Source organism: Arctopsyche grandis, chromosome 12, assembly GCF_051622035.1.
Source record: "Arctopsyche grandis isolate Sample6627 chromosome 12, ASM5162203v2, whole genome shotgun sequence".
Lineage (NCBI taxonomy): Eukaryota > Metazoa > Arthropoda > Insecta > Trichoptera > Hydropsychidae > Arctopsyche > Arctopsyche grandis.
The window spans coordinates 8396252-8417405 of NC_135366.1; the positions used below are offsets into that span (position 1 = coordinate 8396252).

Here is a 21154-nt window from a genome sequence, read left to right on the forward strand (position 1 = left end):
ACTAACGGACTTAGATCGGGCGATTGAGGTGGCCAAATCACATTTTTCAAAACAATTTTTTTATTTTTCTTATCGTTAGTCCTTACAAAGCTTTGACGTGTGTTCCGGGTCATTATCTTGCTGAAAGACAAAGCTGTGACCACATAACTTCAGCCAGCGCTACAAAACTTTATTTTTTTAAACCTTCTTTTCATAAAATACCATCGATTTTTACCAAATTTCTAACTCCAGCTCTCGATAAACATCCCCATACCATGATGGATCCACTTTTATGCTTGATTTTTGGAAGCATATTGAGATAGCTTTATTTTTCGCGGGGTATACGCCGGACGTAAAAACGTATTTTCGAACCGAATTTCGATTCATCCTTCAAAGCAATCTAAATTCCGATACCAAAGAACCCAAGCTGGCCATTTCTGTTTGTTTTCTATTTATAATGGTTTTCAATCCCTCCTAGATTCACTTTCCTAGCCGACGTTGGATTGTGGTAATCGATATATTTTTGAAATCGTCCCATTCAACTCAGAGGCGATAGGTATCTGGTGCTGTTAATTTTGATTACGTTTGCTTGTTCAGCGGTGCACACTCCCGTGGGATTTAAAAATATTATCATGTTATTTCGTTCTCTATTCTTTTTGTTTTACTCAAGTGTCGGATGTTCCGTATTAGCGACTTTCGTGGCAACGATGTGCCAAATTGCCATATGCAAAATTGTCCGTTTACCAAAAATTACATGTATATTTCTTCCAATTACAGAACACCATTGATGGATGCGTTTTTGGATTCTGGAAAGAAACTAGGTTATAGAACAATAGACTATAATTCAGATGAAAGAATAGGTTTTGGTTATGTACAAGCCAATACTTTAAACGGCCGAAGACATAGTACTTCCAAGGCTTTCTTATTTCCTTTTAAAGATAGAAAAAATTTGCACATACTCACTCAAGCAACAGTGACAAAAATCAACATAAATCATGTGAATAAAAAAGCAGAATCCGTTGAATTTGTGTACAATAAAATGACCTACACGGTCGAAACTAAAAAGGAAATAATTCTTTCAGCTGGATGTATCGCATCACCGCAACTATTGATGTTATCAGGAGTCGGACCGAAAGAGCATCTTAGCGAAATGAACATCCCCGTAGTTCAAGATTTGAGAGTAGGGCAAAATGTATACGATCACGTGGCCTTTTTAGGTTTGGTCTTCCAATTGAACACGACTGGAATAGCAATAACACCTAGTAACACAAAAATTCAAGATGTGAAAGATTGGTTATTTAATGGAGAAGGGCCGCTGTCCCTTCCGAGTGGAGTAGAAGGTATAGCTTTTGTGAAAACGTCGGTTTCGGAAGAAGAATTTGATTATCCCGATATTGAATTGTTGGTAGGTCCATTGTCATTAGCCACACAACGATCTCAAAATAACCTTTCAGGAGTTAAGGTTGATTACTTCGAAGAAGCTTTCGGCGATCTCACAGACGAAGAAACGTTTAGCATTGCGCCTATGCTGTTCCACACGAGATCCAAAGGGCAAATTACTTTGAAAGACAAAAATCCATTTCACTGGCCGCAAGTGACCTATAACTATTTTAAAGACAGGAGAGATTTGAAAACAATGGTAGAAGGAATAAAATATGCCATCAAGGTGGGAACGAGTGGTAACTTCGAAAATATAGGAAGCCGTTTGTACAAAAAGAAATTGCCATCTTGTTCGACGCTCGAATTTGGAACTGACCAGTATTGGGAATGCGCTTTGAGAAGTTTAGCGACACCTATGCAACACCACGTGGGTAGCTGCAGAATGGGACCAGCATGGGACCCAGAGGCTGTGGTGGACCACCACCTGAGAGTTCACGGAGTGAAGAGATTGAGAGTCGGAGATATCAGTATTATTCCTATACCTCTTACGGCACACACAAATGCACCCGCCGTAATGGTCGGTGAAAAATTAGCAGACATCTTAAAAGCAGACTGGAATTAAAAAGATTTGATAAATTTAGATAGTAAGGTTTCATAAAAATATATCGCTAATATTTCAGCGAGGTACTATTACATTTGAAAACCACAAATACATATGTATCGCACAGTATTATTTACGTGTTCGCGAGCAGGGCACAAGTGGACTCAGTATGATGTCACCTGCTCGCGCACACGTAAGTAAGACTGCGCGATAAAAACAGGGAGATATCCACGGCACTCCACTGATAACCATTTGTATATACATATATATATATATATATATATATATATATATATATATATATATATATATATATATATATATATATATATATATATATATATATATATATATATATATATATATATATATGTATATATATATATATATATGTATATATATATATATATATATATATATATATATATATATATATATATATATATATATATATATATGTACATAATCAAAGGATGTACTATTTTTTTCGCTATGTGAATAATTAAATACGTATAAAATGTATGATGGTTTGAGTCCAATAGGATACAATCGCTTAAAATCAAAGAGTTTTTAAGCATATACCTATAGTATGAATGTAAATGCGATATTTAAGCAGTGAAATTTAAATGACAAAATAAATAAATTTTAAATGCATATGCATACATATTTTTTACATACCTTTTCTTAGCTTGTTATTTATAATTTTGCCATAATAACATTACAGAGTAGTTCAGAGTCGTCACATAAATATGTACATATATGAATAAATATATATATATATATATATATATATATATATATATATATATATATATATATATATATATATGTATGTATGTATATAAGTTGTAGAAAATGAACAAGGTCAAAATCAACCAGTCGTTTAAGGAAAAACCGGAATTATAACAAAGCAAAGCTCTTACTTGTTATTAAAAAGTGTATCTAAATGTTTACCAAAGAATGAAAAAATATAAGCATGTAATTAAAAATGTTCTTAGTAATTAAAATAAATAAATACTGAAAATTTTAAAATAATGAAGGAATATAAGAATTTAGAAAGAAAAATTAAAAATTATGCCACAAAGTACATTCAATTAATGGCATTTTACGGGTGCACCTCACGGGATCGGATTAGAAATGCACGAAAAACCAAATATCGGAAGGCAAAGATCGAAAATCGAAGGGTGCATGGTAAACGGTACATACTCACTTAATTTGCGCGTGCAGGATACAACAGGAACAAAAGGAACAGGCTTTTCCTCCCGTATTCTGCGCGCGCACATTAATACGGGAGGAAAAGCCTGTTCCTCTTGTTCCTGTTGTATCCTGCTCGCGCAAATTAAGTGAGGATGTACGTGAGTATGTACCATTTACTATGCACCCTTTTTTTTGATCTTTCGACTTAAGATCTTTCGATTTTCGATCTTTGCTTTCCGATATTTGGTTTTTCGTGCATTTCTAATTCGATCCCGTGGGGTAGACCCGTATTTTACATTTGTACAATATGTATTCTAATTGTAGAAAAATTCAAAGAAATTCAAAGCAAGTTCTTAGTTTATGTATATATGTATGTACATATTTATGGTAAATAGAAACATATATACTACATACTTATATAAAGCAGTGCTACTCAAACTTTTTCAGCTAGCGGACCAGTATATATTTTTCAGTTATTTTCACGGACCAGCATCATATTTTAAAATAAAAAGGTTATATATGTATATGGTTGAAAACTTGTAAACAAATAAAAATAAAATAAAATCTAAGTAGTAAAATTCATTTTATTGAATTCAAAGAAGTACAATATGTAGTATAATACTTAGACAAAGATAAAAAATGAAAATACAAAAAAAACTAATGAGACATACATATGAGCTTGTTTGTTATTAGATAACTTATCCAGTCGTGGTTTAATCGAAGACAATGCCACACGCAATGGATCATAAATATCCACACTATTACGATGTTTTGTTTTAATTATACTCATGGTTGAGAAACCAGTCTCGCAAAGGTAAGTTGATGCAAATGGTAAAAGAGTTTTTACTGCAAGTTCATAAATATATGGGAATTCTACTTTTAATTTGATCCAAAAGCCTGCAAGTGAAGTTGTGGTTTCAAAACATTTTTTTTAATTCTTGATTTGCAGTCAGATCAATTAGTTTATCTTCCAAATTAGGTGATATATCATAATTCCATGGCAAAAATCGATTTCGTATCCATCCTTTTCCCTTTCGTGGATTGTCATCTGGTGGAAAATAGAAATCGAATCGATGTGATAAATTTGTCAAATGACAACTGATTATATCGCGCAAAGACGTCATATTAAGCTCCTCTCCTTCGTAAATAATATCAGCCAAATTGTGAAACATGTCATAGCAATCTTTTGAAACAAGAATCTTCCATGCTTTTAGTTTTCGTTTCAACCCATCTGTATTGTCTGCCATTGTGATATAAGATGACATTCTTCCTTGCATGGATAAGTTAAGGTCATTCAAAATGCAAAATAATATCTGTCAAATAAGCTAGCTTGGCTATCCAGTCTATATTTTGAAATAGTTCTGACATAAGCTATTGTTTTATTTTTTTAATTACGTCTTTCTCCGCGGACCTGCAGTAGCCGCGGACCAGTAATGGGCCACGGACCATAGTTTGAGTAGCACTGATATAAAGAGAAGGATACCTGATGCGCTATTAACTTATCAACAAGTTAAGTACTGTATTAAGTGCACTTGGAATAAGTGCGTTGCAACAACGAGACGTACATATATATCTCAGGATTATAAACATTATATAAAATAAAATAATTTTAATATTACAAATCAAAATAGTGTGAAGAAAATTTGAAAATGTGAATTGTATCCAAAGGTATGTATGCATCAAAATTATTTTAGTAAAATATGCAATAATTACATATGTACATACATTAATTTTTCATTTGAAACAGAACGAACAATAACGTAGGAACTATTTTAATAATTTAGGATTTCGAATAGAGCGTGTTAAGTTTTACGTTTAGTTTTACTATGTGTACAATGAAATTAATTATCATTTTCTTTTGTGTACACAACGGCGTGTTTGGTAGTAAAGAAAATCGATATGAAACATCGGTCGTTCGGAAAATGCCAGACAAAATAGAAATATATGAGAATCCTTATAACGATATCATGGACGAAGAAGAGGAAAAATTCTCACAAACGCGGAAAAGCAAACTGTTCAGATCGTTCAGAAACTCTGAACTATTTTCGTTATTTAAGCAAAATCCAGCAGACAACTATAGACCTATCGACGCAGCAGATCCTTTTGACTTCCTCATAGATAATTATCCATTGCCAAAAGGTAAATGAACTAGATAGTAAAATGGAATATACTATACATGTGTATTATTACAAGGATTTCATGCACCGTTGGATGAATATGATTTCATCGTTATTAGAGCTGGATCAGCAGGATATGCTCTGCCCAGCAGATTAAGTGAAAAGCTTGATTGGACTGTTTTGCTTCTGGAAGCAGGTGGAGCAGAATCCATATTGACAGATATACCATTGTTGGCGGCAACCTTCCAAAGTACTGACTATAATTGGGGTTATAAAATGGAAAAAATGGATGGCATATGCTTAGGTATTTATATTCGTTTTCTTTAATTCTTCTACTTTGAAATGTAGGACAGAATCGTAGAAATTTTGATTCGGATGTAGGGACGTTAAAAAATGATAATGTACAAAAATGCAAAAAAGTTATTTTAATGCATTTACTTTCGATTTTTGTTGATTACGCTTCAATTCCTTGCGATTTTCCTTTAAACGATAATAAAAGCGAAAACACACTGAGTGGGTCGTGGTACGTGTGTTTTTAGATACTTTTAAACATGCGAAAAAACGCAGCGCCCCTAGCCCATATATGAACATGGTACACAGTTCTAGAAATCACCCCCTGGAGTGTTTTCGGTGATATTTTATCCTTGTAATTAGCGTTGCTTGACAATGATCCACAACGGTGAATCCCATATTTGAAAAAAATTAGGAGAAACTTGTCGTGCGACTTCCCAAACATATGCATTCTGCACGCGCAAGTAACATCCAATGTCTACGGTCACAGCGAGAAAACAAGGAAACATGACGTCCCATACCACACAGTGTGTTTTAGCCCTAATAGTTAAAATCAATATTTATCAATTACATAAGCATTTAATAAGTAATATCGTATAAAAATAATTTTTAATTCATTTCTCCTCTCTCGACAGTTGAAAAACATGGGATATTCACACACTATAATATAGGCACTGAACGTTAATTAATTTCACCCAAGTACTAAACAAATACCATTTTCCAACATAGTTTCTGCGACTTTAGCTAACGATTCAAAAATATTGTAAATAAGTTTTTTGAGATGGGATGGGGTCAATTTAAATTTTGTTAGAATTGGCATTGTCACCAAAACATTTATATTTCCAAAATTTCAAGAAAATTTACTCAATTGTTGTCCACATACAACATCTTTAAGTGAAATAAAAACATGTAAATAATAATTTAAAATATTATAAATACATTCAAGGTGATCAAAGATGCAATTGGCCGAGAGGTAAAGCGATAGGTGGTACAAGCGTCATAAATTACATGATATACACGAGAGGACGAAAATTAGATTGGGATAGAATATCTGAAGCGGGGAACCCTGGCTGGTAGGTAATCTCTACGCCATTAAGCAATATTTAACGACAGCTATGTACATACATAATATGTTATAACCGAACATCATTAGCCTATCAGACAAAATTGTAATAATGCAAAAATACGATTATTAAATACATATATTTATTGAAACATTCGAACACTTCAGGTCATACGATGAAGTATTACCATACTTTTTGAAATCTGAACGAGCAAATTTGAAGCAGTTAAGAGATTCCCCTTATCACAACACACGTGGTCTATTAAGTATTGAAGATATTCCGTGAAGGTGAGAAAATTCATTTGTCAAATTTTATTTATTCTTGTGTGAATTTCATACATTTTCATATGAATTTTGTAGAACTAAGCTATTAAACGCATTTCTCGAGGCTGGCGAGGAGCTTGGTCATAAAATTTTGGACTATAATGGACCCAGCGGAATGGGATTTTCTCCCGTCCAATCTAACCTTTATAACGGTAAAAGGTTTAGCGCAGCGAAAGCCTTCTTTGGTCCGTTCAAATCAAGAAGTAATCACGACATCCTCCCCTACAGTCGAGTCACCAAAATAAATATAGACGAAAATACTAAAACTGCAAAATCCGTAGAGTACATTCGCAACAGGCTACGACACATCGTCAAGGCAAATAAAGAAATTATTTTATCGGCCGGAGCTTTTGCATCACCTCAATTGTTGATGCTATCCGGGATCGGACCCAGAAATCATCTAGACGAATTAGACATTCCCGTCATTCACGATTTACAAGTGGGCCAAACAATGTACGATCATGTTTGTTTTCCGGGATTAATTTTTCTTTTGAATACAACAGGTGTGGGTCTCGTAGAAAGTAATATCATATCGTTGAGACATATATTGGACTATATAAAATATGGTGAGGGTCCTCTCACAATCACTGGAGGCGTCGAAGGTCTCGGATACACAAAGACAAAGATATCTGAAGAAGCAACCGAACACCCTGATGTAGAATTTATATTTACGGCTGGTGGTATTACTTCTGATGCTAGCAATTCAATTCGAAAAGGTATGAAAATTTCAGATCAATTTTTCAGAACCGTCTATGAAGATATCGTTGAAAAGGAATGTTGGTCTATATTACCAATGTTGATCACACCCAAATCTGAAGGATACATCAGACTAAAAGACAAGAATCCATTCCACTGGCCTAAGTTCTACCAAGATCACTTCTCTGATGAGAGAGATCTGTACACGCTTATAGAGGGCATCAAGTACGTAATAAAACTATCAACAACTAAAGCTTTCCAAAAATTTGGTTCAAAACTGCACGATAAACATTTTCCAACGTGTTACGATCATGCTTTCGGTACTGATGAATATTGGATTTGCGCGGCGAGAACTTTATCAACGACGTTGCATCACCAGATTGGGACGTGTAAAATGGGACCGGCTTCGGATCCAGAAGCAGTCGTGGACAGTGAACTCAAAGTACACGGAATAGACAGGTTGAGGGTTGCCGACACCAGTGTGATCCCGAAACCAGTTACAGCCCACACCAACGCACCAGCCATCATGGTGGGTGAAAAACTATCAGACATCTTGAAAAAATCTTGGAAGGGATCGTTTTAAAAAATATTATTAGTCTCATCAAGTATAATATTATATTGGTATGCAATTCTAGCCTGTAAGCTAAAATACGGCACGTACAATAATAAATCACACGAACCAGCAAATGGCTATTTTATTGATCTTATTTAAAAATAGACTTCACATTGTGCACAATGACTTGATTATAACATAATAAAAAATAAACTACTACGAAAGTTTTACAAGCCGTGAAAAAATTATTTACATAATCATATGTATGTATGTACACAAGCATCTGTGCACATAGGTAAAAAAAAATGTTAAGAAATAAATGAAACAGTCAGAAAACCTTCTATGTAGTTTAGTTCGATTTCTATTTCGTTGGGTAAGACACGTGCGATGGTTTGGCGGTGTTAAAAACGACTAGTGTTCTAAATGCATAAAATGAATTGTATTTGTATAACATATTTTTTGGTGCAAATTTTTAACGCGCAAGTTAATGCTATAAAAAGCGAAAATATATTTACTTCAAATATATTCAAAAATTATAAACAATTCCCAAATCAATTCGATCTCTTCCATAACAAATACAGTTTACCAGGTAACGTATACGGTTGACATTATTATTTGAATATATAAAATTTACTAATATTCTTTTCAAATCACTTTCAAATTCATATATTATTTATTTTGACAGTTGGAATGATTTATTTTATACAATATATAAAATAAAATCCATAAAACTTAATGACGCAGTGTGTATTCTAGCTGAAGTTTTCCGCTATTAACAAAAACTCAAACATGAAGACGATTGTGAAATTAATAGAATTCGTCTTTCAATCAAAAATTTAGAAATAATATACAAAACTGTTTTAATTCTTTATTGTAAAATGTTAAAACTTGTTTTATTCAATTGCATTTTGACTCTATGCAGGGAAAAAAGAGCAACTGAAAAGCAGTAACAAAATCTGCAAATAACAAAAATCTAGGAATTCACTATTGACGTTAACTACATATGTAAATACGTATAATACATATTGTATATCTTTATATAAAAAACTCTTAAATGAAACTGCAATTTAAGAATAAAGCATTAATTTAAATACAAATACTTTCACATATAGATATGTAAATATTTTCATGTCCATGATTGACAAAATGGCAATGATTTAATTCCAACACTCATAAATTTAAATCATTGACATGAAAAATGTCTTATAAACATAAAAATTACACGTAAATATTTACGCAATAAAATCTACGCAAATGCCCTCTGTAGAAATTGCCACAAAGTTTTTCCAGTATGTAATACATTTAATAAATGAATTCAATAATATTTAGCATTTAAAAATTTACATGTATTAATATAATTTATTATAATTAATTTCCAATTAAAAAATTTAATCCAGAAAGTATAATCAAATAAACCCCAATTTACATTTAATATAATTTGAATTGTTGAAAGTTAATAGCACTAATCCATATAGGTACATATTTATTTTAACTAGCATAAAAATTTGAATTAGCACATCCGTAAATTAAATCAAATTTGACTTCACAGAAGCAAAGCATATACTCGATGAGTACGATTTCATAGTGATCGGAGCGGGTTCTTCAGGTTCCATCTTAGCAAACCGACTAAGTGAAAACCCAAAATGGACTGTTCTGTTGCTAGAAGCAGGCGACACAGAATCCACCATCACGGATATTCCAATTTTAGCAGGAATATTGGAAGCGAGCGGATACGCTTGGCAATATAAAATGGAAACGGAACCAAACACATGCTTGGGTATATTTTACAATAATTAATCAACAGGACACAAATTAAACTCGAATATAAACACATATGTAATCGAATATTTTTTTAGCTTTTGAAAATCACGTGTGTCCGATGACAGTCGGAAAGGCGATAGGAGGTTCGAGTGTCATAAATTATATGATTTATACGAGAGGAACAAAGCGAGATTGGGACACGATAGCAGAAGCCGGCAATAAAGGATGGTTAATGAAGGTGTCATATTGTAAATTAGCATCAATATGAAAGCACACTATTTATGGATACGATATTTACAATTCAGGTCGTACGAAGAAATTTTACCATATTTTATAAAGACAGAAAGGACGGACATACAAAGTGCAAATTCGTCTCTGAGAGGCAGAAACGGACCCATGAACGTCGAATACATAAATTATAGGTAATAAATACAAAATTATACGTATAACGAAATACACGGTTGACTACTTTGATCCAAAAGGTTATCAAACAAAAAATCGCATTCTTCATTCTTATATTCGTTTTTCCAGACAATCTATATATAATACATAAAATTGAATGTCTGTTTGTCTGTCTGTCTGTCTCGTATAGGCTCCTAAACCAGGTTTTGTTGTATACATGTCCGGGAAGATTACTGTGAAAAAAAAACGGGAAAAAACCTAATAATAATATTCGTAATTACGATTTTACCGACGCGAAAGTATGAAGCGCTATTGTGTAGTCAAGGAAATGTATTTGTTGGCAACCACGTTAACAGGTTGGTTTATGACGACACGGAGTCGAAGAGACGTTACTCCACGGCGTTGAGCTCCAACAATCACTTGAAACGGGAATGGGAACGGGAAAATCGAGAATGAGTGGTATTGCAACGCAATAATTTCAAATGTTTTCGCATCAGAACTTAAGTTGTTAGACGTAAAATAAACAAACAATTGAATAATTTCAAATGTGTTCGCAGCCTGCATTTTCCCGACAAATTGGGAACGAGAACGAGAACGGGAACGGGAATTGCATGCATTATTGTGGCATTGCAACGCATGCCGGGTTCAGCTGGTTTTAAATAAATTATTAAAGTCAAATACCTACGTAAAAGTAAATATGAATTACAATTCTCATTTTTTATTTAAATTCAGCGCTACTAGAATTTTGCCCTAAATGCACATTACGACAAAAGCATAAAGCACGTACACCAAACAATATCGATTAAAAAAACAAACAAACCGGAAGTCGCCAGTAGACAGATACATTCCGCGAAATTGATATTGGCATCAAACAATTAGAGCCCAAATTTGGTAAACGAGTAACGGACGAGTGTAGCCCCCGACCAAAATTTTACGCATACTTTCGATTAAAATCGCCATCGAAAAGCATCATCAATAAATTCAAACCGATCGCTATTGAAAAACACCATGTACAGGTAGTCCTCGACTTACGATGGTTCGCACTTACGACCGAAAAAAAAAATATTTTTTTTTAATTATTTTTCAAAAATTGATTGATAAATCTCAAGCGGATATGAGTTATGAAAACGGGGAATTCTCTTTCGGAAGAAATGAAACATCGCAATAGTTTTAAAAATTAAGTTATGACTCATTCCTTTGGGATTCGTCACCAGTCGCACGACGGTAAAAAACTCATACGGTCGTTACTGTTTGTTACATAACTGTTCGTTGTTGTTTTAGGATGTTTATTTTCTCAATTTCGTGTTGATTAGTGCTCAAATTTTTATTTATAAGAACATTTATAATGTTTGATAAAGAAACGGGATAATGACTGATAAAGAAACTCTTGTTAAAAAAAAGATAAAGGTGATAGACTTAGAAATGAAATTTGAAGTGATAAAACAATATGATAGTGGTAAAAAAGTGATGGAATGGCAAATAATTTGAAATTGTCACATTCAACGGTCTCCACTATTTTAAAGGATAAAGAAAAAATTCGTAAAGCCGTTAAAGGGTCCTTGTTGATCAAATCTAAAATAATAAATAAAAAAAGACACGGACCCATTCAACAAATGGAAAAATTACTAGTGATTTGGATCGATGACAACATTACATTTGCACAAGGCATTGAAGCAATAGAAGAAGGAAAAACTTTTCAAGAATTTTGGAAAAATTATAATATCCTTCATGCTATAAGAAATATAGATAAGGGATGGACCCTTTAAAGGCTTAAGAAGTACTTCAGCATGTATGTACGGAATATTGAAAAAAACTCACCAATCGATTTGAACCCGTTTCTCTTTCCATATACGAAAAAGAAAAAAATATCGAGGATATTACTAACCTAATCGTACAATTTAGTGAACGTCTACAATTTGACGTAGATAACGAAGACATCAACCAACTTCTTGAGAATGATTCAGAAGATCTAACCAATGCAGAATTATTAGATCTTGAAACTCAAATGGTTGCAGAAGAGGATATTGATGAAAATGAATCAATCACATATGTGGAACCCCTGAAAAAATTTGTATTGAAAGAAATGGCTGCTACTTTTAATTTAATTAATCAAGGAATACAAAAGTTTGAAATGATGGACCCAGACAGTGAAAGATTTTCAAATGTGAACCGCAGGATTCACGAAAATCTCGCATGCTACCAAGAAATATGTATATAGAGAAAAAAAACAGGATACTGTTCAAACAAAATTAGACACATTTTTCAAAAAAACTCATACGACTGTATCTCAAACTGAAGATGAAGAAATGCATTGTACTTATGTGATAAATGATGAGGATGTATAATTTATAATTAATAAGTACGGATGATGTAGATGTTTAATTTTTTTTTAATTTAAATATGAATTCATTTGAATTACTGTATTAATAAAAGTAAGTAAAATCACCGAAAAAAATATATAAATATATTCCTCGACTTACGACCTAGGTTCAGGAACGTATCTCCGTCGTAAGTCGAGGAATACCTGTACATATATCCTCGAAATATATACGCAATTAGGATATGTATCTCCTCACCAGGTTATTGCAAGTATTTTAATCTCGAGAGCGTTTCCAGGTAGCGCAACTGCACCATTGACTGATTGGCAATGGTTTAATTTTATATTAAAATATAGACATTTATGTAATTACCAAAAAAAATAAAAAATATATCTTTCATTCGAACCAATTATTTACATACTATATTTATAAGTAATACTTATTTTATATTTGTATTCATTTCAGAACCGATTATGCGAAAATGTTTTTAGATGCATCAAAAGAATTAGGCAACAGTATAGTCGATTACAATAGTGGAGAAATTGGCTTCAATTACCTTCAATCAAACACATTGAACGGGAGTCGTGTCAGCACTTCAAAAGCCTTCCTTTATCCATTCAAATATCGTAAAAACCTTCACATCCTACCTAAAAGCAAAGTGACAAAAATCAACGTTGACCAGTTGTCGAAGATTGCAACCACCGTTGAATTCGCACGCAACAAAATATTGCACAGAACAAAAGCGAAAAAAGAAATAATAGTAGCAGCAGGAGCATTGTCCACTCCGCAAATTCTGATGCTATCAGGAATTGGACCAAAAGAGCATCTGAAAGAAATGGGCATACCCCTGGTTCAAGACTTGAGCGTGGGAGAAAATCTCAGAGACCACTTAGCATTCGGAGGAATGACAATAGTAACAGACGAACCGGAGACAAATCAAATATACACAAACGTGAAAAATTTCGGCGACCTTCTGCAATGGATCAAAAATGGACAAGGCATGTTTACAATTCCGGGGGGGATCGAAGCGATAGGATTTATCAACACAAATGTCACGACACACGATAAAAACTACGCAGATGTCGAATTGGCTCTGTTTTCGCTACCGGTGAACTTTGCCGACGACATCGTCAAATCGGTATTGAAAATATCCGACGAATTCTACAGTGCAGTGTATAAAGGACTGGGCAACAGAAGAAGTTTCGCCATAATACCAATTATCCTGAACACGGAGGCCCGAGGACGGGTCAAATTGAAGGATACGAATCCTTTTCACTGGCCTAAATTTATCGTCAATTTGTATTCTGCGGAAAGGGACCTCGACACGTTCGTAGCCGCCGTCAGATACGTACAAAAATTCGTATCTGCGAAATCTTTCAACGAGAAAATCCGCACGGATCTCTATCGATCCCACTACCCAACGTGCAGAAGGCACTTATACGACACGGACGATTACTGGAAGTGTGCCATTAGGTCTTTGTCGTTCAGTCTACACCACCACGTGGGTACTTGTAAGATGGGGCCCGATTCTGACTCTTCAGCGGTTGTTGATTCAGAGTTGAGAGTCAGGGGGGTGAAACATTTGAGGGTGGCTGATGCTAGCGTCATACCCTTTCCCCTGACCGCTCACCCGGCCGCTCCGGTTATGATGGTGGCGGAAAAAGCCTCAGATTTAATCAAAAAATATTGGAACAATAATTAATTTGTAATATAAACCAGCAGCATGGACTACTTGTTAGCATATCTTGCTATGGTCAGTGTGGTTATGAGTAGAGGTAGGACCGGAAGCGCGCCGTCTATTGTTCCATTATTAAAAATGCTTTGTAAGAAAGGTTCGGCAAGCCTTTAACAATGCATTTACAACATGTGAACAATGAACAGCGCGCTCTGGGTCCGCTCTTTAGTTATGAGTCACACTGGTTGCTGCTGAGCAGACCTTGGTTTATAACCAGGTCGGTCGTATCCTTTCAGATTTGTCCAATTTTTCTGATTTTCATTGTAACGATTCCTGCAGAATTGGCATTTCCCTCCCCATTTCTCTCGCAAAATCTTGAGTTATTATGTTATATCTTAAAGTTCACCGGGTTTCTCTCCATAGGTATCTCTGTGGATGATTGTTGTATAAAAATTCGTATTGTTATATAAATGTTTGCAATGCACTTTGCCATGTTTGACCATAGATGTAATGTATAATTTCGAATTACGTATGTAATAATTTGTATTTTGTGTACATAGATTGATTAATTGATTGAATAAAATAAAATATTTAAATAAGATATAAAGCCCGTTTCATTTATCCAATTATCATTTAAGCCAATTTTCGTTTGATCATATTTTTGTTGTTTCAGAAAATTTTCTGGTGTTAAGCGACATTTAGATATATTTTAATCAGTAGCGTGCGGTTAAATTCCCTCTGTTTTTGTCACACAGCGTTACTTATGTACGTGTGCGCGAGCAGGATACATGAGGAACAGGCGTTTCCCCTTGTACCCTGCTCGCAAACACGTAAATAAGACAAAAACAGGGAGAATTTCACGGCACGCCACTGATTTCAATTGTATATATGTATGTTGTGGCGCATTAGGTTCTTCCTGAAATGCCACAATGGTCCAAAACTAACTAAATATATTGAAATTATACCACATACGTATGTACATAGATACTAAGGAGCCCATTACAGGTAAACCGGTTTACCAGTAAATGGTCCGAAAAGTAGTTCGGTAATCTATCGCTAAATTATTAGTTTTGCCGATAAATCAACAAAACATAAAAAATTACGTCGATTTGGGAAAGGAACCGACCCAGAAGAAAATGAAAAAAAGAAATTGCGAGAAAGAAAATGACTTTTGATGAAATGATATAAAACCGAAAAATCTTTTGGTCCTTTATAAAATATCAATTTAAAAATAATTCACCACTCATACTTTTTTTGGCGATATATCTTCTACAGTGAGCGACAAAAATAGGTACGCAGTAGCAAAATTTCATTTTATTCGTATATATCGCAATATTTTTCATTTAAAAGTTTCTGAAATCATGACTAGGATCATTAAGATAATAAAACAAGACAAATTATTAATTATATTGATGTATTTATTGAGATATTGGAATTATTTACGAAATGGACAAAGTTGGGAAAAAAGTATTGGCAGTTCTTCGGGAGTTTTTAATTTAATTTAAAGCGCTTTTCACGGTATACATTTTTTAAATGTTTCCTATTAATAATATATACATAAAACAATAATATATAAATAAAATAAAGCTTAATATTTAGTAATTCCCCCTTTGTTTTTGATTACTGCCTCAATTCTTCTGGGCATAGAATAAAACAATTTTTTTATAACATTTGGGGAAATATCCTTTTCCCATGCCTCCGTTATTATGTTTTCCAGCTCTTGAAGCGTTTTTGGATTGCAGGCTTTTACTTTCCTCTTCAAAATCGCCCATAAATTTTCGATAATGTTCAGGTCTGGACTGTTCCCGGGCCAGGTAAGGGATTTAATTCCCAAACTTTCTTTATAATTGGTTATCTAAAACAAGTTGATGATATTTACCACATAAAAAAACAAATTAAAGATAGAAAAACGGTTTGATAACTTACAGAACGAGCTCGATATCAAGGTGCAGATTCGTCCTGAAATATTGGTTCAGCGACGAATTCTGTGAGTGCTTCGATGGTGGGTAAAACACGTTCCCGTATCGTGTTTTCGTATTGGATGGCATTCATGGACCTTCGGACGAACTCTAGCGCCCTTATTCCATATCCTGTAATGCACCCCCATATCATGACATACGGGGAATGCTTCGCGGTCGCGAAACACAACTTGCGTGAAAACATACTCCACTTCTACGGCGAACTGTGGTCTTCCCATCTGATCCAATAAGATTCCAATTAGATTCATCTGAAAAAACCACCCTGTACCAATCCTCTGATATCCAATTCTTCTTGTCCTTGGCCCATTTCAACTGCTTTTTCTTCATTGAAACCGCCAGAAGTGGCTTTTTCGCGAATTTGATCGCTCTAAACCCTAATTTATTCAGCTTCCTTTGGATCATACGGGTATGTACTGCTGTGGATGATGAAGTGTAAACCTCATCCCTGATTTTAGAAGCAGTAATAAATTGATCTTGAAGAGCAGCACGTTTTATGACACGATTTTCACGTACCATCAATTTTTACTTCCTTCCAGATCCTGGAGCCCTTGTTAATAAACCTGTATCACTGTATTTTTTGATGAATTTTCTCACAGAACCTTCACTGAACCCCACCCGACGAGCAATCTCTCGATACGCGATTCGCTCTTTCGTAAGAGCCAAAATTACCGCTTTTTCATCGGTCGACATTTGGCGTGCGGATGACATTTTTCCGATGCGATGCTATTGCAACCAAAGTTAACGCGAAACTAAATAGGGAATTGACCATCAGCTTTGTAAATCTTTGAACCAACGGTTACATAGAGTTGTGTAGAAAAAAAAAGGTTGAGGTCTCATTGTTTACGGCAGGTAGAGAGGTTTGTTTCGCGCTGTTTGTCCGAAATCTATGTGCGTACCTATTTTTGTCGCTCACTGTATATAATAAGTAATGCTTATTATCGTTTGGTTAAATATATTAACCAAACGATACATTTATATACATATATACATAGGTACATACGTTTTTTGTATACATATGGTTAAATGTATACAAAAAACTGGAGTTTATTTTTGAGTTTGAGAAAACCGGTAATTTACCTGTAAGCCGGTAATTAGGTAAAAAAATCAGATTACCGGTAAACGGAAATAGCGGTAAATTGAACTCCCTAAACATACATACATCATCATCATCATTTACAGTCGTTCACCATCTACTTCTGGGTGAAGACCTTTCCAACAGACTTCCATTTGTCTCTGTTTTGAGCAAAACTCATCCATCTAATCCTACAAATATTTCTAATATCTTCCACCCATCCCCTTTGTGTTCTTCTTTGCACCCTTATGCATTCTATCGAGTACCACTCGAGCACTTATTTTGTCCATTTATAGTCCACTCTTGTAAATACATGACCCGCCCATTGCCAACTCAATCTCTTAACTCTCTCCACCATATCAACTTCTTTCGTCAAACTTTTGGGTGCCGCTTTAGTATGCGGTCTACATTCACATATCTAATTAAGTATGCGATCTACCTTAACGTTTTTACTCTAATATGCGGTCTCACTGTCTCAGTTCTCGCGTGTGACAGTGAGACTGAATAATACGGACACTACCAACCTAATATTAAATGAATAAGGCCAAGTCCAACTTAATCTAACCTAACCTGACCCTTCAATAAATAGGTGTTGGCTGCTAAAATATGTTTTTTTTGTGAAAATATTGATGAAATAAAACTTAAAAAAAAAACATATCTTAGCAGCCAACACCTATTTATTTATCAGGTCAGGTTAAGTTAGGGTTGGCCCTATTCATTTAAGGTTAGGATGTTAGGGTCGGTATTTTCTTCGCTGTTGACGATATTTTGATAGAAATGCTTCGACAACATTATGGGGCGGCAGGAAATTATAATAAACAGGTCATTGCTACGATACAAATAAAAAAAAATAGTCGACTGCGATTCAAAGGTAGATCGCATGCTAAGGTAGACCGCATACTAAAGTAGCACCAACTTTTCACTATTTCCTATCTCTTCTCGTTATTCCAAGCATACATACAGCGTTTCACACTTCATTTAGTGCATTGGACTTTATGCTACATACATATGTGGAATATTTTCAGAGGGTGAACTGTGAAAAAGGCTAACGTTCAACTATTCTACTTGTTGTTGAGAAAAATCGTATAATAAATATGTAGCGTGAGAAATATGTAAATACATACCACAAGATACGATACGTATATAAGTACATATGTATGTATGTAAGTATATAAGATTGTTAGTATGCAAGAAGTAAATATTTGTAATAAATTCTTTGTAGATTTTTTCACAGTGGATTCGATCTAACATCTGGCCTTATATATTTTTGGAACAAGACCGCCGAACGTATGTAATACTATATTTTCAAATTAATTTGAGCCATTTAGACTAATGGAATTATGTCGAATTCGACAATTGAACGAGTTAACAATGTTTGATAAATGCGCAAATATTTAATACACATACATATGTATAATAATATTCGAATTGAAATTCATAATAGGTTTTTGAGCTCTTTTTCCTATTATGCTGTACATTAACATTAGAATAGTATATTATATTATGATTACTATACAAATTAAATTAAATTGTAAAATAGAAAATGATCGGTAGATCAGCAGCTATTAAAATAGATATAAGATGTATTGTGAACATACTTTCGTAATAATAAAAAGCATTTAAAAATCAAAATCAATTGAAATTCGTCAAAGAACGAAGTTTCGATTTTAATCAATCAATGATGAATTTCAACCCCACAGATATCACAATCCGGTGACAAAATGAGAAAAAAAATCACTACATTTTCTAGAGAAACGTGAGACGTCTAGCGGCCTCATCCATTACGTTTACGTGTAAACATACATACATATGTATGTACACGGAAATTCATACATATATGTAGATGTATACAATGAAATGATAAATCAATACATTTTTGGCATTGAAACTGAGACAATCTATTTGGCAAAGGTCCAGTGTTGAATAGTTATTCATATAAACTTAACTTTTATTTTAATTTTGGATTACATACGAACGAATGTATTATTAGTCGACGAATTATATGTGTAAAATTGTATTTTATTTCAAAACGTGCTGATGACGTTATATGGATATGGGGGGGTACACCTCGTAAAGCACACATTAGTAGTAAGGTACGAAAGTAAACAAGTCACACCCAAATGTTTAGCCAGATCACTGGTTCACTTAATTTTAAATTTGACCGAACGGACCCGAACTAAATTAGCGCCAAGGAAAAATGTTTCGACCAATTAGGTAATTGGGTTACTAGAAATTTTACTACAACGAAAAAAGTAATGTTCATTTTATTATACGATACTTATATTACGTACCTACATACATACATAAATGACACATTGATAAGTTTTTTTTTTTACTGATTCGTATATGTACATATATGTATGTATTTACGTAGTGTGTACATAAATTTGTTTTCAAAATGAGTATTGATCATACAGGGGATTTTAAGCAATAGTTGTAAATCAAAAATAGTATAAATATATGTATGTACGTACATAAATCGATATCGAACTAAACCTAAACCTATTATTATCAGCATTCTCAGCCCTGTGCCCGCGGATGACCGTTATAGAAGTCACGTGTAAAATTCCAGTAGCGAGAATATCAATTGACATATTTGGTCACTTGGATAAATCTTACAATATATTATATATAAGCCGTTATATTTTAATGTGGCGTAAGTCCACTTTCCATCATTTCGAGAAGTATTTCGCAAAATATTAAATATAATGAAAACATTAGTACGTAAAAACGTACAACAATATTTAAAAATACTGGTGGCCTGAAATAAGTTTATTCTGCTTATCCGAGATTCTGGATATATCGAAGTGATAATAATGTGTGAATTATGTAAGTCAAAGAGAAAAAGTTTTTTTAGAACTGAAAATTGGACTTCCGCCACATTCAAATATAGCGGCTCATATATTTAGGGTCAAAAACTCGATTTACAAATTCGATTAAAAGTACCGCGAAGTTTGCAGCGGGCAAAGGGTTAAAACAATTCACCTTATGGTGCGTATGCACCAAGCCAACGAACGGCCCACAGGCCAACTTTAAAAACCAGTAGTGTACAAAATATCGAAATAAAAATTAAATTTAAAAATTGAAATTAAATATCAAAATTAAAACTATTATTATTATATTGAAATTAAATTCAAGTATCAAAATAAAATTATAATCATTATATTAAAATTAAAATTAAATATTGAAAGTTAAAACAGAACATGCACAATTTAAATAAATTTTCGAGATTGACCTAAAATTAGATCATCAACAATCACATACAGGTAATCCTCGACTTTTTTTTGTCGAAGATGTTTTGACTTACGAAGATACGCACTAAGATCGAAAAAAAATCAAAGAATTATTATTTTTACTTCCCCGTAATGCGCAGTTACTGAGAATATATCATGTATTAGTATGGGTGATCCAACGATTTTTGCTAACCCGGGGTGTTGTCGGTCACATCAAACGGATTTTTTTATTCTTCAATTGTTTCTCTCGTCGAAATAAATCAAGTAATTAAATCATTTCAGAGGTAAAATTTATCGGATAATGTGTGATTATTAATTTTATTTCGACGAAAGAAAAAAAACCCTTTGACAAATCACCGACATCCGACACCGCGTTTTTTATGAATTGTTTTTTTTTATCGATCATCCACGTGGAAATACAGTAACATCTCGTGACGACTTTAACAATATTTTTTTTCGCTCGTACGCAGAGAAATTATAATATTTCTCTGGTTTTAAATGCGGTATCGTCGT

General features: G+C 33.8%; 4 protein-coding genes across 4 annotated transcripts in view; 3 read left to right on the forward strand and 1 right to left on the reverse strand.

Moving 5' to 3' along the window:
- Flo2 (flotillin-2) overlaps window positions 1-21154 on the reverse strand; it is a 172065-nt gene that overhangs the window by 149041 nt on the left and 1870 nt on the right. The gene's annotated exons all lie outside the window — the stretch shown is intronic.
- On the forward strand, window positions 78-1981 carry LOC143920118 (glucose dehydrogenase [FAD, quinone]-like). The gene has a single exon (XM_077442830.1). It carries the CDS (start codon window positions 656-658, stop codon window positions 1979-1981), a length of 1326 nt encoding a protein of 441 aa, XP_077298956.1. The 5' UTR covers window positions 78-655.
- LOC143920119 (glucose dehydrogenase [FAD, quinone]-like) lies at window positions 5080-8326 on the forward strand. Its single transcript, XM_077442831.1, is given in 5 exon segments — window positions 5080-5296; window positions 5351-5578; window positions 6512-6638; window positions 6797-6916; window positions 6989-8326. Coding segments are annotated over 5 exon segments (1935 nt in total). The 3' UTR covers window positions 8232-8326.
- Window positions 13154-14927, forward strand: LOC143920075 (glucose dehydrogenase [FAD, quinone]-like). Its single transcript, XM_077442775.1, has one exon. The coding sequence runs from the start codon at window positions 13164-13166 to the stop codon at window positions 14382-14384; it is 1221 nt and encodes a 406-aa protein (XP_077298901.1). The 5' UTR covers window positions 13154-13163; the 3' UTR covers window positions 14385-14927.

Excerpts from the sequence above, each read along its gene's own strand:
- LOC143920118 (XM_077442830.1), top strand. The coding sequence starts at position 656 with ATGTTCCGTATTAGCGACTTTCGTGGCAACGATGTGCCAAATTGCCAT.
- LOC143920075 (XM_077442775.1), top strand. The coding sequence starts at position 13,164 with ATGTTTTTAGATGCATCAAAAGAATTAGGCAACAGTATAGTCGATTAC.